Raw genomic sequence first — 18,434 nt, 5'->3', positions numbered from 1 at the left:
TTTATTGATTCTTGAGTTGTCAAGTAAAAGAAATTTTGGGAAAAATTTCTGCTTGATCCAAGAATGGGTGTGGGAGAAATAATGTGTACAAACTTTTTACTAGACAGAGAGAATGAGTTGATATAAGCTTTAAATTTGATTAAGTTATAAACTTATTTTATGGACTGTAGGTCAATGCATTAATTCAAACTATTATTTATATAATATAGTTTAAAACAAGAAATGAAATTACTTTTTTTTAATAACATAAAATAATTATTTTTAAGAAAATATATATTGTATATAGATCAATAGTTTTAGATCTATGTACATTTTCAAATAAATTGAGTAAAGCTCAAAGTAGTTATTTTTACATGTTTTTTTTTTTTTTTAAATTAAAGTTATTTATAAGCGTTCAGATACAAAGTTGATCTATATCAGTGATTCCCAAAGTGGTCTATATAGACCCCCAGGGGTCCACGAAGACTTCCAAGGGGTCTACAAAAGTGAAAAAATAAATTGGGGGTCTATGAGATGTCCATGGGGGTCTACGATAATGAATTTCATTTCATTTCATTTGTGACTTAAATTTTCACTCCCATTAATGTAATTATTTCCTACACTGATATATGATTTGTACCTTAGTTAATCTTTTCAATATTTATCCTGCTATTCAAACGAAAAATGTTTGTATTTAATTTTAATACTTATTTAAATATCTTAATTTTGTCTACATGTAAGTTATGTTTAACAAAAAGAAATGTATATTGTACACCGTTGATTATTTAAAATTGGGATTCATTCTTTCCTTGTCAAACAAGCGGTGGCTTAAGTGCCTTTTTATGACGATATGAAACTAATTATGCTGGAGAATAATTTGAGACGATGCCACCCTGATAAAAAGATAAAAGTTTGAAAAAGATAAGTTCAGAATAGACCCACAAAATCTCTCTTCGACATCATAAAGAGAAGATGATGGTTTGTGAACGACTTACAATATCTCTTTATTTATAGCCAAATACGGAAAACACTTTAGGTAAAACATTGATTTTACCTGCAGTTGAAATAGTTTTAAAAACTATTTTATTTTACACAAATCTACATCTGATATTATTAAACGAATTTTTTGCAACAATACAGTTCAAGGGAACACCGGTGTTGTCTTTATATGAGAAAAGAGTCCTTGTAATCACAACAAATTTCCGTAAGGATCAATAAAGCAGTCTTAGTCTTAGTCTTAAAAGCTTCTTATGTAATTCTTTTCAAACGACATAAACAGTTTGAGATCAGCGGTCTAGCAAACCCTGACAGGATGTAGCGCTGTTTGCTGCAAACTGCCTAAGGGTTGCTGGCTCCTTATTTTTTCTCAGGGTTGACTCACAAAACCCATGTTTATAGTTGCAAGACAGCAGAGGTTTGAATTCAGATATCCTTCTGCTAGGTGGGTAGAAAGCCAAGGCTAATGAGTCCCGCCTGTCCAAGGCTTACTGGTTTTTGGTGCTAGTTACTCGCCTTCGCCACTTCTCCTGTTAGTGAAAACAGTTCTTCGGACCCAATATTTGAGCCACACATGAAAGATCATGAAATACAAGAGAAACTGATCTTTGTGAAAAAGTTTACAAGAATCCCTAAAGCAAATTAATTAATTAATATTTAATGTTTCAAAGACTAATTTATATAACAACACATTTCTATATGAAACATAATATCCGTACCAACGGATGATGAGCCTACAAAAAAAAAAAAACACTTCCAGTGTGTTTAATGATTCAAGAAATATATATTTTGTTGTTTTATTTGGTTTAAATTTAAATTTTATCAATAAAAATGACATCTGTATTTACTTCAAATGCAGCTTTAAATTACTTTTTCAATCTGAGACTCACTACATCTAGAAATTAGTTTTAAAAATGTGGATGAATTTTCAAAAATGCAATATAAGTTAAGCAGGGGGTCTTCCAAAAATCAGAAACCATGGCAAGGGGTCTACGAGACAAAAAAGTTTGGGAACCACTGATCTATATAGTTCAGTGTAAGGATAACCACGTAGGTTTTTATTTTTATTTTTTGTGAATAGAGTCCCTTGTTATGTGTCCAATCACATTACAATGTACGAGTGAGTGTGGACCGCTGTTTTCTTTAATGTTTAATGAGCTTTTTTAATGTGCTATCTCTTGACTTTTCACCAATTCTTGAGTGTATTTTATTTTTAGCAAAAAAAAAAGTTTTTGTGTTTCAATATTTTTTTTGGTTATGGAAAGTAAGAGTATTGTCAGTATTGAGAATTATTCAAATGACGCACCTCATTTTTTACACACAATTCATCATCATCATGATCATGACCATGAAATTCATGATCATTGTAATCATTGTTATGATTGTAAAATGAGCTCAGATCTGAAAATGAAATCCTTGAATTTAGATCTAGATCTAGGACAGTCGACGCAAAATTCAGAGGTATCGTCCGTTAACATTCAAGGCAATGAATCACAGAATCAGCATTTCAGTTTAGGAAATTCCTTGTATTTACAGTCTTTACCATTACCAGTATTACTACCTCCACCAATGACGCCAATGTTGCATTTTCCACATTTCAGCAATGCTCAGCAAAGCACACTCCATCGAATATTTTACATTGTAAGGCAACTTGGCAGTGGATCTTATGGGTAAATTTTAAGTTCTAAGTTTGTTGTTTTAATTTTTAAATCATAATCTAGACTCTAGACACTAGGATGTGACTAGATAAGACCCTAATTTAGTCTCTCTAGAGTACTCTAGACTAGCTCTAGATTATTATTTTTATATAATCTACTAATTATACTTTCAATTATAGATCTAGATATTGTCTAGAGTGTAGATCTAATAATTACTAAGTTAGTAAGTAGGCTAATAGACTAGCTCTAGATAACTAGATATATATATATTTAAATGTACTTGACTTGACCTAGCCAAAAGACATTTTTGAAAATAAAATAAAAAATCTAGATTCTAGATCTATATTTCTCTTGAAAAACTCCAGGGTTCCAGGGAATCTCCCCTGTTAAAATTGAGTGGGTGGAACGCTGTCTTCACATCCTAAAAATGTTCCAAAAGGAATAAAGTCCAACTTTCTACATTTTTTTAGTTTTTTTTACTTTTGATCACTAAATTATTGTACCCAGATAGGCTTTCATTCTCATATAATGCACAATCTCTGCAAATTGGAGTTACCTTCAGCTGATTCTGGAAAGATCACTGTTGCTGATAAACTTGTGAAAAAGCTAATTGCTTTTAAAGGGAAACTCCGATGGTTTTGACAATTTTTGATATTTAATAATATGTGTTTTGATTTACAGATAATTCATATGATTCTTTTTTTTTTCTTTGCAATAATAACTTAGTAATTGATGTTTTTCAGACGTAATTTTCCTGCGCATCCAAAACAGTCAGACTTTCACCGGGTTTCTATGTGACGTCACAAATGTGTTTTAATCTATTGACTTATTGTATTAACAGGAGACCATACAGCAAAGTTTACATTCTCGTAAAAGAAATATATCTTGGTCTATGCAGTTAGATCTAGGATCTTGTAAGCAAAGAAAAAAAATGCATATTAAAAGTAGATTTACATGCTTGACTAACCACGGCAGTGTGTATTTTCTCGCCAGAACACTCAACACACAACAAACACTATTAGATCGCTTGGTTGCCTTGTTATGACCGACTACACGTAGTCTCAACTAGCCTTACACTGACCAGTTTGTTCGAATCAGTCAGACACACGGTCTATTTACTTCTTGGGACAGAGATAATCTTAGATGAAAATGTTACTCTTCTCGATTTGATTATCCTAATATGCTTTTAGATCTATCTATACATGTATATTTAACTGTATCATAGCTCTGGACTAGGCCGTCACTAAGCCTAACAGCTACTGTAAGAATGAAGCGATACGATTGGTCAAATCTAGTTTCTCTTTCAGTATTGTTGAGGGAAGTGACGTATGAACTAGCTTAAAATAAAATCTCAAAGAATCCCGTTTTTTTTTTAGATGTCAAGAATTTACTGACTAATTTATTTAATATAAATGTTTCTAAGCATTTAAATAAAAAATGTTTACTATTACAACTTTTTACGCAGAATTTAAATATGTCAATAACTCAAATTTGAAAAACCATCAGAGTTTCCCTTTAAAAATAGGATCACACTGTTGGGGATGGAGGTCACTGATACATTTTTTGTTTGCTAGACTTGTATTGAAATTTATGACTATTTAGGTCAAAACAAAGAAAAAAAAGAAAGGCAAAAAAAAACTTTAAAAAAAATAATGTTTATATAGCTTCTATTAATTATTTAGTGTAGTTGTATCAATTAGTTTGGATCAGTCATGTAATTAAATTTGTAATAAATCTAGAATAACAATAATAAATCTAGAAATATTTTTACCATTTGTTTTGGTTGGTAAGTGCTATTTCATGCTTTTAGCTTTCTCAATGCGCTATGATCCTATCCCTTGTCTGGACCAATTGGAAAGGGGTGAGGAGGAAAAGAGGGGGTATCTGGGTAATAACTTATTTTTAAATACATCTATAATGATTAAAACAAATGAACGACATGAATTTGTTGAACTTGAGGTCTAAAGCATTCTTTAGCCTGTACTTGCCACTATGCCAGGGTAGTGCTTATGGTAGGTTTTGTAGTTATCTAGTGTTAGTTTCAAATTTTTCTCTCTACAAAGCAAAAAAGGGGATTAATTCAACTTTGCAATCTTCTATTTTCATAAGCACTCCCCCGGCACAGTGGTTACTGCACAAGGTAACAATATTGGTCAAGTAAATTTCTTTCCCTTGTTCAAGATACCAAACAAAATTATTTATTACCAATAGTGAATTACCCGGTAACTGATAATATGGTTAATTTTTCTTTATTATTGATTCTTGTTTTGTCAGGTAAAAGAAATAATTGGTGCAAAATTTCAACTTGATCCAAGATTGGGTGTGAGAGAAATAATGTGTACAAACTTTTTTAATTTATGACTAAGCTCTGTGATTATAAATTCGTTCTTCGTTCATCAGTATTTAAGTTAGGAAGCTACCATAAGTCTTTACTGTTTGGGGTGTGTTGGTGATTGGCAAAAACTGCTTGGCTACCTATCAAGGGCACTCGAGATTGAATCCCACTTGAGCTGAGCTGTGTTTGCTGAGCTGTCTAAAGGTAGCACAGAAACATGTTCCCTGACACCTTCTCCTCCCTCAGGTCCACAACTGAGTCTGAACTATAGCCCTCTGAGCATGCAATAAGCATGAGAGTTGCGCTATACAAAAGCTATTTCAAAGAAATTTTAAGTTTTAAAGCTGCATTTTATGAATTTAGCTCTGAATTGTGAATAATTTGTGCAACTTGTTACCTTTATGATATTATTTTCCTTAGTGAAATTTGTACGTGTCTGTGAGGGTCTATTACATGAACAAAAAATGTGATCATTTAGGATGCAACAAAATTAGATTTCTTTTGATGTTTTGAACATTTAATTGTATAGTTGTTGTTTTTACTATGTTATATTAGCAAGTCTTAGTTGTTTTTAACTATCTAAAAAAAATTCAATTAGACCACTTGATCTTATTTTAATTATTAATTTTTCTTTTCCCCATGGGCTGCAAGTGAAGTGTTTCTGGCCATTGATATTATGACTAGAGAGTGTCTGGCTATAAAGAAGATGAGAATGGATGAAAATGTTAGTATTTTATTTCTTGTACATGCATTTTAATTTCTAGTTGTATTATACTAGTATTCTATACATTATAAAACTATGAAACAATAGTCTAGATAGAAAACTTAATCTCTGGTGGTTTTCTTGGCTAATGGTCAGTTCCTAAAAGAAAATGTTTGTGTGTATAATGGGAAATTAAGGAGGGTTCCTAAATACTTTGGATCACAGTGGCAACGTGTCTGAAATGACGATCTCAATGTTTAGTTTTGAAATAATCTTTAATGGGTAGCTAATATTTGTTAGGAAAAGAAAAGATAGCCAGCCTTTTTTTCTGTTTCAATAAGACTATTAGTTTATAATTAGCATTTTATTGATTACGCTAATAGTGTCCGACCTATGGTAACTGTTGCTTATGCGAATGGATTTATTTGGGAAATATGAGATGCTATTCCTTTTTGATCTTATTCTTTCTTACCCTTAATTGGTACCCAGTCCCTTGGTTTGTAGCCCCAAAGAGCTAGTACAACTAAACCAATGTAGCAGTGTTATATTGTTAACTCTTTCTCTCCTTATTGACGATGCCAACGTTGATTTGACCCCTATTAAACTAAATTGATTTTTGAATTTATAAACTTTAATTTGTGTTGTGTAAAAAGAGCATGCATTCTCCTACAATTTGATACCAAATATAACATTTTCTGATAACAAACAATAAAGTTATTGAAGTTTAGTCATAATAGGATAGTGAAATACAAATGAGCAAAACGAATAATACTATCCAAACGAGGACAATAATTAAGGAGAGAAAGAGTTAATGTAGAACTTGAAACATGAACAAGCTTCTTTTTAAACACAACTGAATCTATCTTTTATGTATAAATATACACAGATTCGGCTTGAAAGTAGATTGTATGTAGAAACACAGGGGGGGGGGTAATTTAAACAAGATATAACTCATTACAAATACATGTCTTTTCTGTTCCTCATCTCTCGCTTGAACCCCTTTTTTCACTTCTAGAACTTAAACAACCTTCTTTTTTACAAAACTAAATATAAATTTTATTAGTAAATACAAAGCTTTTAACTTCAATGTAGAAACACTAATGAAATAAATAATTAGACTAAACACAAGATGTAAATCACTAAAAATACATCTATTCCTGTCACACGTCTCTCGCTTCTTCAACTTCAGTATCTATTAAATTGAACTACAACAGGCCACCTCATGATTTCATCAGAATCTATTCAGCCTGCCAAGCTGAACCATCTTCCTACCTTTACTGATGGTTACACCAGAAACATGATTTGTACACTCTATAACACCCAGTTTGTCTTCTTTAATCTTGCATGAACAACTAGCATTGATTAATTGTAAACATTCTTTAATAACTTATACAGCTGTGTCCTATTAATGTTTATTTTTTGTTTTAATTTTTTTCTCTAGATTTCAGATGACATTGTGAAAAAAGAATGCAGTATTTTACAAACTTTAAATCACAGAAACGTTGTCAAGTTGAAGGACGTCCTCAATGTTGTTGGGCATGCGCACATTCCCCGGTCTATAATGTTTGTTTTTGAATTGTGCTTCTGTGACCTCTGGTCCATGATCCTTAGCGAGCAGGTCCATTTAACGTTGTCCAACATCAAGTCCATTATGCATCAGCTCCTTGAAGGTCTACGTTACATTCACAGGTAAACAAAACAAAATCTGCTTTATAGATGCCAGTGTTAATAAGAACTTTTTAATCCAGATTAAATTTAGCTGTTTTAAACCTGAAGATAGATATTACTGTTTGTGTCCAAATTGTATCTGGTCAGTATCTCAGCCTCCAGTCTGTCCCTTGCGATCTATCAGGCAGATGATAAAAAGGTCATATGGTTCTGTTTACAAGGGTGTAATGTGGTCAGCACAACGACCAACTGCCTTTACTTTTCCCCAACCAGTATCAGGCACCCATTTAAGCTGGTTGGGGTCACAATCCTGAAATAAAAAATCCCAGTCTTCACTAGGATTTAAACTCAGGAGCCCTCAGTTCAGAAGACAGGCACTTGGCCAGGCACTTGGCCAGCTATTTGGACTCTTATAAATTACAAAGAAGATAATTATGTCCTACATATGACTAAGTGTTAATCTAGTTGTAAATGGAAATTAGAGATCCTACAAAGTCATTGGCTGAATCAGGCAACCTATTCCATGCTCAAATGACACTTGGAAAGAAACATTTCTTGTACAAATTTGTCCTAGCATAATTAATCTGTGAGCAACAACTAGAAACCTATTTGTTCTCTGCCTGGATGTAAGATAAGTTGAGAACCAAGGGATTTATTTTCTCTTTATTTTTACATTTTTCTTCTCTACAGTTTAAAAATAATTCATCGTGATCTGAAACTCAGCAACATATTGATCACAGAAGATGGAGTGGCTAAAATAGCAGACTTTGGGATGGCGAGATATGAATGGTACCTTTAATTTTTGTTTTAAGTATATTTGAAAGATTTGTGTTAATATGAACACATACGTATATATGTACTTATAAATATAGGTATGTATATATTGTAACCACTGTCTTTATCCAGGCTCTCTGCACAACACGACACAGCTTAACTCAAATAACTTGACAACTCAGGTCTCTAAATAACACTTTTTAATGCCTAATATATCAACATCCAATTCTGTAAAATTGGCAACACGTAACACATTGACTATACAAATGCTTCAACATTCATAGCCCCACTGCCGTATCAACTCTGTACTGTTGTACCAGATTCTACTGGCCTCTCTGCCTCATCCTGGACCTCTACAGGATTCATCTATACCGAATCACATCTTCAATTGCGAGGTTTAAGTCTCTGGCATCGTAGCTCTCTTTATATTGGTTCCCCAAAGGCCTTCTTGAAACCAATAGAACTTTGCTAGTTCCTTTTAAATGATTACATGACCATCTCGACATGAATGACAAAGCTTTCCTGGAGTATGCCACTCGTCACGGTTGACTGCTTCACAAGCACTTGGCCTGTGTTATCTGCGTCAGCAGATTACACGAGTAGCTCTAACTCCATCACCGCTATGGTGGTCATTTTTGCACTGAATGTTATAGACACATTAAAAATATTAATTTAATTTTGCTTGTAAAAAAATGACATAGATCGGACTCGAAGACAAGCCTTTTTATATATCTAATTTTGTCTGTCTAGTAAAACGTTTGTACACATTATTTCTCTCACACCTAATCTTGGATCAAGTTAAAATTTTGCATAATTATTTCTAGCACCTGACGAAATAAGAATCAATAACAAAAATTAATTAATTAATTAACTATTGATAATATATATTTTTTTTTTGGTATCAAACAAGGGAAAAAAATTGTACTTGATAGAAGTGGTGGTATAAGTTGAATTAGTCCCCTTTAGGAGGCTTGAGCCCTTGAGTTTGAATTCAAGTCGTACAACTTTTTTTTTATGCATTTAAAAAGTGCTCCCCCACCCAAGTTCCTAACTGGTCCAGACAAGTGATAAGATCATAGTGCATTGAGAAAGCTAAAAGAATGAAATAGTGCTAAATAAAAACAGTTGGTAAAAATATTTCTAATTACATAGATTTATCATTATTATTCTAGGACATTAATTACATGACTGATCCAAACTAATTCGTACACTTTATATAAGCTTTGTGCTTAGAAAGTTTTGGGCCTCCACATTGTGTGGGCTTCTCAATACCTTTGATTGATTAAGCCTCATAAAGCTGTTAACCACCACATAATTTTTAGTCTTGAAGAAAAGCAAAACACTTCAAAAATGTTTGTGCATGAAAAATGTTTGTAGCATATTTTACACAGCTGATCATTTTTCTTCTTCCTAACAGCCCTAGAAGATTCTATTCTCCAAATATTGCAACACTACACTACAGGTCACCTGAACTGTTGCTAGGATCTACCAACTATGGTCGAGCAGTGGATGTGTGGTCACTAGGTTGCATTTTTGTTGAGCTGTTTAACAGGAGCAGATTTATACATGGCGACACAGAACACGCACAGGTTGGATTTGTTTTAAAATAAATATTTTGATTGCACAGTAATTCCTTAACAAAGAGACTTCCTACCATATTATCAAATAAATGTATTTGCGGTTTTGTTCCTCAAAACCAGAATTTGGGAAAGGTAAAAAAGGTTGTGGGTTGGATATTAATATTAGATATGGAAGAGTTGGGTTTTTTTATCACTAGCGTAGGTATTTGTACATCATTATTAGGTTGTCCAATGATAATTTCATGTTGAATGTCATTAAGCTAAATCTCTACGTTCACCAAAACTGTTTCTCTAAAGCCATCAATAGTTTTCTGTTTACTTTTTGATATTCTTCCTAGCCTTTTTCTTTACTAGTCATGTCATTGTCTCTTAAGTCAGTGACTGCTGGCAGTCTATCTAAGTGTTCTTTCAGCTTCTGCGCCTGTCTTAATAATTGTTTCCTTTGGTTCTCACAGCCTTTGTGAGAGCTCTGCAACTGTAACTTGCAGAGTCCATCTGCTGCCAGTGAGGGCGAAATGACACCTGAGTTTATCTTTATAGCGCTTACGGGGGGGTGGGTGGGCACCTCTTTAATACCCTCCTCCTTTAAGCTCGCCAAAGATCAACTTTGGCATGTGGCCGTCTCCCATACGGTACAGGTGTTTGACCAAGCACAGCTGTCAAATGGTAATTAGTACTTCTTTACTGTCCATACCATCCTATAGCAGAGAATAGTTAATTTGTAATGTAGTCTTGCCGTTTGTAAGATGAGACCAAAAGTGGGGAAAAATGTTTTTTTTTTTTTTTTTCTACCTTTTCAGTGAAATAATAATTGTTCTGCATTATTTTCTTTTGTTAAGAAAAATCTTCTAATGCCTTGAAATCTGAAATAAATGAGGATTTTATTTTTAAAGTTAACTTTTAACTATGCTCATTTTTTTTTTTTATTTGCTTCACTGCACCCATCAGAAAGATGATATAGCTCTGCAAAATATTTGTAACTTAACTTTACTACGAGATATTTTTAGTTTGTAATTTTTTTATGAGCTTGTTTAAGCTCTTTTTTTTTCTTATGTTCTAATGTTGAAAATTTATATTTTGGAGACAGTCTGCTGAGATTAATTTATGCCAGAGATTTTTTTTTTCATTTTATTATAATTGTTTTACTGAATTTATATCGCCATTGATGATGAAATTCTCAAAGGCAATGATAAAAAATTTGTGTCTGATTATGTTAACAATGTCTTTACATCATTCTTTTTATCCAGTTACTTTTTATGACAAAACTGTTTGGAACCATTGACAGAGCCTCATTTCCTCCTGATTTGGATTTGCCTTATTTAGACTCCATTGTGCTACCAGTCCACCCACAAGGAACCATCGACAGTGTTCTTGAAAAGGAGGTCAAAGATGCCCATGCTATAGACTTGCTGCGATCCATGCTTCAGCTGAACCCTGAACGCCGACTTAATTGCTCAGCTGCCCTAGGGCACGACTTCTTCTCCGTGTCTCCCTGTCCGGTGCCCGTCAGGCTTGTAAATAGAAACAACCAGGTAGCCACAGAAATAAATGATGAGCACCAGGTTTCCAGCTCCTCTGATGGAGATGCCGCTGCAGTTGATCAGAAGTCTGCCCCCCTAGTTTTTCACCATCACTTTCTGGGATGGCCCATGACTTATCAACCTCCCATTCCTGTTATGCTATCCCATTTCTATCAGCCTGATCAATAGTAGTGCATCCTCTTTTTTTTTTTTTCTTAGTATTTAAGATAGCAGAACTTGAATGACTTTGTACAATTTTCCCAATCAGCTCCTATTTCCAGTTATCTTTATTTCCTAAGCAAAGGTAGATAAGTGTATAAAAGATAATTTTTCTACATACAATAAAAATACAAAAGAAAAAGAAGCTAAAAAAAGGGAATGAATTCTTTGTTACAAAAGTAAACTTCTGAAACTTAAATACAGAATCTCTAACACTCAGTTTCTAGGGTTGACCTTGTACACTTGAATTTAGTTTTAAATGTAGAGTTGAAATAAATGCAGCTAAAAAAATCTGATTTGTATTTTCCAATAGAATAAATTTCTTTTTATGTATGAGACAAGAAAGAGTTCCTCTTACACAAAAGTTAGAAAAACTTTTTTATTTCCTATCATATTGTACAGTATTATGACGGTAAAGCTGCATTGCAGCGCAAGTGAGTGTCTTGAAGACATTTATTAATCCTTTAAATCCCCGTCCAGCTTGATGAATATGTGAATTTGTTGATACAATTTTTTATATGATGGTGTTATTTTATTTATTGACCAGTTTTATGGTAACACATGATTACATTGATCATTGTATGTTTTGAGGCAATATTTTATCTGGAGGAGCACACGTTTTTAAAACATGATCTCATTTATTGGATATTAGACTTTTTTTGAGTCCGAAGATTAATGAAGAGTGCAGTATTTCACATGGCTACCTTCATATTTTGCCACATCCAGTGCAGATCTGCCACTGGTTGATTTTCTTTTATTTTTAAATGTGCAACTGCAGCTTTTGTAAGTGATCTCCAGCTGTCTCATTCTGAAGCAGCATGCAACCTGGTGCTCTCTTCTGTCAGTTAAGCTGATCTTTAAAGTGTTTCCCTGGGCACCTCTGTTATGCCGAGCACCATAAAAAGACATTCAAAGGGTAATTGAGTGTTAATTATTATACAGCTTAAACTACTTCCGCTTCATATTTTTTCCTCAAGCATGATTTCAAGCCTTTAATATTTGCAGAGAAAAACTTGTGGGTTTGAAGCTGGATTCTAATTTTGGTGTTGTAAACTTGAATTGCAGGGCCCACTGCGACCGCATAGGTTGCAGTGGCCTAAGGCCGGCCCTGTACAATGGTTTTAATTTTCAGTGTTATAATTTTCAGTATCCTTAATTTAACTAACATTCCAGTATTATTATTATAGTTCGTCCATCCTGGTTTGATGATGACCACTATTGTCCTCCAAGGAGCTGAGGGCTTTGCACCGGGGTTCTGTGCCTCATGTAAATAGCTGTGTAGATTACCTATCTGTGAACATTTATCTTTGTTTTTATTGAATCTCATGTTACTAAGTAAATTAGAGTGATAGCCTCTAGAGTTTGTACACTTTGTTGCTCAGTAATGCAAGGCAACTGGATTTTTTTGTTTTCTAGATAATTTCTTCAGCATTGTCATCTTTGTAACTTCAACATGGAGCTCACATTATAGTTGCTATGAAAAGTTGTTTCAAAAAAAATAAAACAGACATAACCATAGGCTTAAAAATCTATCCATTGCTTTAACAATTTTTGTCTTAAGAAGTTGATGTCAGAAAAATGCGTTGTCAAATCTCTTAGCCCTGTTTATTTTATTTTTTTTACCTTCACCATGTCATTCTTGATCTTACCCTTGAATCAACAATTAAAAATGTAATTTGAGTTCGTTTTATTGTGTTGGGGCGTTTTTGTAATATGTTGGTGTACATTTTTACAGTATCATTTCATTATACTTCTTTGCATTTATGTTATAGTTTTATGATTCTTGGAATAATTTCTTGCTTTTTTTTTTCCTGTACAAATTTTTAAAGAAAAAAAAAATTCTTGTCTATTTAACACAATATCTTTATGGATTTACATTTTTTTTTACATTTTTGTTGTGTGCATAATCTTATCTTTTTAAACAATGTAACATACCAGATTTTGAATGAATGATTTTTAAAATTTCAAGATTTTTATTTTGATTTTAAGAATTACATAAGGATAAAGTTGGTTCCAATGTAAATATGACCATTAGCAATGAGCATGATTAGAGATGTAAACCAAGTCTTTCTACATAAATATCAACTGGTCTTTCCTAATAATGCCTTTTTAAGTCCATATCTGAATTGTTGACTATTGAAACCCAAATCTGTGTTGAAGTACCGGTATGTAAATAGTTATGGTGTAGTATTATTTACAGAGTGATTCTTTGTTTCTCCTGGTATCTGGTCTGAACTATGAGACTGAAGTCATTGATTAAATACATGAAATGAAAGTAGTTCAGCCTTTGTGTTTGATATCTCCAGTTTTATTGTCTGTTTTGTTATTAGGGCTTCATTCCGATTTAAGGTCAGTGCCAGATCAGGGGGAGGGTGTTTGGGACTCGACATGAGAGGAAGGATCTCGAAAAGTTCTATTAGTTTAATGCGGTAATTTAGTTTTGAAGAAAACTATTTGTAACATGTTTGACATGTTTCGGATGTTCCTTCAATAAATTTACTTCCTAGTCCAAACCTCCCGCAGGACGACGGGGGAGTTGCAGCTGGCAGGATACGAACTCTAGACGACAGTGCAGCGCATATACCACACGACCAGGCTGCCATCCTGGTCATGCTGAGCCATATCTCACAATGAGTAGGCTACATACTAGACCACAGTTCTTGCAGATTCTACAGTGTAATAGTAATCTAACACATTTTACGAATAATGTAATAGCCTACATCTATCGTGGCCGGCCTTAGGTATAGGCAAACTAGGTAGCCACCTAGGGCCTCTGATTAGTGGTGGCCTCACATAGGACTCAAAACAATTTTTTAAGAGAGGAAGTATCGACAGCTTTGCCCCACGTTATTGTTAGAGTACCTTTACATATCCCTTAGTCTGTTGGGGCACCAAGCAAGACTAGTCGACCGTCTTTCTCCATTCCTCCCTGTCTTTTGCCTTATTTAGAACCTCTTTCAATGGCAGGCCCGTCCATTCTTTTATGTTGTCCTCCCGTCGCTTTTTCTGTCTGCCTCTTCTTCTTTTTCCTGGTACTGTTGAAGTTCTTTTGCGAGCCCCGAAGATCTTGTAATATGGCCATAGAGTACACTAGGTTTTAAATACATTGCGTAATTGTATTTGTTCGCTGTTTATTTTTTATTTTTCTATTTCATTTGGGGCCACTAAATTCACTTCGTCTAGGTCCTCCAATTATCTAAGGCCGGCCTCGAATCCATATACTGTGCCTCTAGTAAACCTTATTACTTACACACAATATGCGACTGACAAGCAACAACAATGTTATATTAAAGCATGAGGCTCAGAACGCCTTTTTATAAGAGAGCATTATAAAATCGTTAACAATTGAATACAGTGGCGTAACTAAGGGGGGGGGGGAGAATTTTAAAATCCCCCCGGGCCCCCACCTAGGGGGTCCCCCAAATGGGTGTCCGAAATTTAATTGTAAATACATAAATTTAATATATTTGATTGACAAATAGTGTCAACGTGTGTCTTTTTTTTTTTCAACATTTATGGATTAAATTTATCACAAGGACTAAACCTAGATCTAGGTCTATCAGTACGTTGACTTTGTTGACATTTAAAAATATTTTTTCCCACAGAAATCAAAGTTTTTTTTAAAGTTTGTTATACATTTTAAACTTTGTTGCCACGAATAAAACTGCATGGTATACAGCGAATTCCAGGTATCTTGTTACCTTTACTAATAATAGATCTAAATGGCGAGTATTTTATGGCTACACTAATTAACCTTGAAGCAAAATTTACAGAATCGAGTATAACAGATCTAAAAGTTATTCTTAATAATGCTAAAATTGTCTATTATTCGGTTTTGGCGTTTATAATTTCAGAGTCAAACTTCACACTCGAGTTATTACCCCTTTATTCATCTTTCCTCAATCCAATGGAAACTCTCTCTTTTTATTTCCATCTAATCCTTTTGCTTTCGCACAAAACATAAACAACAAACAATAACGTAAGTCGTAATATCATATAATATTAGCACATCCTTCCTTTTGAAGTTATTATCACACCCTTCTATTTAAAGTTCTTAAGAGTGATATCTACTAGCAGGGCCGGCCCTAGCATTTGCGGGGCCCTATGCGAAACGGATCGCGCGGTGCCTAGTCTGGGTAGGGATGAGCATAATTTCAATATTATTTTTTTTTATTAGAAAATAAGCCTACTTTCGTCTTTGCAATAAATTTTTATCAAATGAAAGCTCGCAATGTCACTTTTTACTTATAGGCACCCCAAAATGTCAATTTCGTCTATTCTTCAGGAGATTTGAATAAATTTTTAAAAAGTTCAGGACTTTATCGTATATTTAGTCTTTTCATGAGATTTCCTGGAGGCCCTGAAAAATCAGGAGGTCGCGAAAACCCTGTTATTTTATATACGTTATAATGGTTTAATTTAATAATGTATACTTAGAATTAGCGCTGGTCCTATGAAAGCGCGGGGCCCACTGCCACCGCATAGGCTGCAGTGGTCTAAGGCCGGCCCTGTCTACTAGGAACTTTAACAATTCGTCCACTTCTGGTTGTCTTGACTGGCACAACAAGTTCTCTAGACGTTGGTCTATAACTGTCAGTTTCGTTTGTTCCAACAGTTTGCAGTTCATTGTCTCCATCGGTATCATAGTACCCAGAGATGTCTTCATCGAAACTCTTATTCAAAAAGCGTTGATTTCGTCTGTATGTTTTTCCGTTTGTCTTTATGATGTAAGATCTGGGTGCTGAATAATTTTTTATGACAACTGCTTTCTGCCATGTTTGACCTAGACGAACTCTCCGACAGAATAATCTTTAGGTAGTCTTGCTTTTGCATTGTATTTCACTTTGCTTTTCATCTGTCGTTCGTTGAGTAATGTCTCTGCATTTTCAGCTACCAATCGTTTCAATAGTTTGGGATCAGTTGGAATGATTCCCCGAGTCTTCTACTCGTCAGCAGTTGTGATGGTGAATACGGCAGTCCACTTATCGGAGTATTTCTATACTCGAGCATAACGAGATATGGATCTTTCCCACTTTTGTATGCTCTGAATCCTTTTGCTTGCGCAGAAAACATAAATAACCAACAATGACATAATACCATATAATATTAGCACAGAACCTTCTTCATGCAGTGGAAAATTAAGATTTTTTTGCCTATCTGGAATTCTGGTCAAAGCTCCTGCGCCCAATTAATACAGTTCGGAAGAAACTACAAAAGTCTGGACTGCATATACGGGAAGCTGCTAAAGAAATTAGTACCCTTTCATGCTTTCTGCAAAATGATGAGAATCTGACAAAAACCCAATCCATCGAAAAAGCAAAAGAAGGTAGTGAATACTATGGATTCCCAGTAATGAAAACAACCAGAAGAAAGAAAATACTTGATGGGAAGTTGAGTTCTAATGTAGGACTGTCAATAGAACTGCAATTTAAACGTGTTGCGACAGAAGTGCTGGACAGATTCCAAAGGCTGGAAAGAAAATGGATACCTTTGGGTTTCTTCTTGAACCAAGACACCTGTTAGATGAAGACCTGCTTATGACAAACTGTGCTACTTTTCCTGTTTGTATGATGAAAGAAATGGCAAATCGCTTTTTCAATGATGTCATTGATGCACGAGCACTTTTCATCAACAAACCAGTAATACAATCACCAATAGACATATTGAGGAAACAGGCTTCATATGGTAATTACGTGTGCTCAAACTTTGCAACCTCCTCCGAATACTGCTAACTCAGGCCACTTCCATTACGTCATGTGAGAGATCATTCTCAAAGCTCAAGTTCATCAAAAGCTATCTCAGGAGCACAATGACACAAGAAAGGCTTATCATGGCTTTAATGTCAGTGAAGTCACAAATACTAGAAAGTATCGATGTAGTTGATGTTATAGATGTCTTTGCTGCACAGAATGCACGACGTGAAGCGATATCAATTTAGATTTGTCACTTGTGCATTATTTAACTAATAAACAACGGTATTATTCATTAAAAGAGTCTTGATTACTTTTTGTTAAATTTACTGATATACTGAACCAGTTTGATTTGGGGCTTATATATTTTTGCGTAGGCTACATTATCCCATGTCATATGTCCAATGTCAAAATGCAAGGGGCCCCCAAAGAGGTCAATCCCCCCGGGCCCCCAAATCCCTAGTTACGCCCCTGATTGAATACGAGCCTTAGTGGCAGCAACGCGGCCCTTTCAGTGGTTCTACTAGCCCAATCGCGTACCGGCCTACGTGGTATTTGCCCACAGGCCCATATAGCCAGTCCTCTCCTGGGGGAGGGGGGAAAGGTTCTACCGCAAGAGATATGGATTGAAGAGCGTCTCATCAACAATTACAATTATGTCGTTCCCTTGTTTACTTACTAGCAGAAGTGGCTTATGGTTGTCAAGGCTGAATAAGGGCCGGTAATCTATTTATAGATCTAGTCACTTTCCAAGAAATACAGTATTGAAGTGGTGGGGGGGGTCGCGTGATTTCGGTTCTTATTATTGTTTGTTGTATTTTAATAATTTAAAGACTTTGACAGATCTCAGCACACACCACACAATCAATAGAGCATTTTTATTTATAGGAGATGCTCACGATACATTTTTAACACAGCAATCTCCTTTTCGTCTAGATGTGGATATAAAGATATGCTGCATACTGTACATATGTGTATACCTACCATATCTAATATAATACAGACGTTAGTTCAATAAAGAAGATGATCACGCCCTACACATGTAGAAATATACAGTAAATCAGAAATAGAATTCTATATGCTATAGAGAAGTTAGAGGGGACTCAAGGGAGAACAATGTAATCAAATATAAAGAGAAACATTGGGAAAGAGCTCTCACTGCTACAAAGTGCACAATAAATTACCGTAAACCTTCCTATGTTCTGTACACCGGATACACCATTTGTAAGCCTCCATGCACTAAAGATCCATGATTACTCTCTTGCAGCACGGTCCAGGTATCTGGCAGTGTTCTGTAGGGGATGCCTGTCTC

At 34.6% G+C, this 18,434-nt stretch overlaps 1 protein-coding gene across 1 annotated transcript; it reads left to right on the top strand.

The window, feature by feature from the left end:
• Positions 1-2,350: 2,350 nt before the first annotated feature.
• Positions 2,351-13,710, top strand: LOC106056351 (cyclin-dependent kinase 2-like). The gene is made up of 6 exons (XM_013213055.2): positions 2,351-2,645; positions 5,620-5,692; positions 7,113-7,360; positions 8,030-8,128; positions 9,531-9,702; positions 10,941-13,710. The coding sequence occupies exons 1-6, from the start codon at positions 2,365-2,367 to the stop codon at positions 11,400-11,402; spliced, it is 1,335 nt and encodes a 444-aa protein (XP_013068509.2). The 5' UTR covers positions 2,351-2,364; the 3' UTR covers positions 11,403-13,710.
• The last annotated feature ends 4,724 nt before the right edge of the window (positions 13,711-18,434 follow it).

The sequence above is a fragment of the Biomphalaria glabrata genome, chromosome 9 (assembly GCF_947242115.1).
Source record: "Biomphalaria glabrata chromosome 9, xgBioGlab47.1, whole genome shotgun sequence".
In the NCBI taxonomy this organism is placed as follows: Eukaryota; Metazoa; Mollusca; class Gastropoda; family Planorbidae; genus Biomphalaria; species Biomphalaria glabrata.
This window is presented reverse-complemented; position numbering and strand designations above follow the sequence as displayed.

Coding starts and splice junctions, on each gene's coding strand:
- LOC106056351 (XM_013213055.2), top strand. CDS start 2,365: ATGAGCTCAGATCTGAAAATGAAATCCTTGAATTTAGATCTAGATCTA. Junction 5,693..7,112: donor AGATGAGAATGGATGAAAAT/GTTAGTATTTTA, acceptor TTTTTTCTCTAG/ATTTCAGATGACATTGTGAA. Junction 8,129..9,530: donor GGGATGGCGAGATATGAATG/GTACCTTTAATT, acceptor TCTTCCTAACAG/CCCTAGAAGATTCTATTCTC.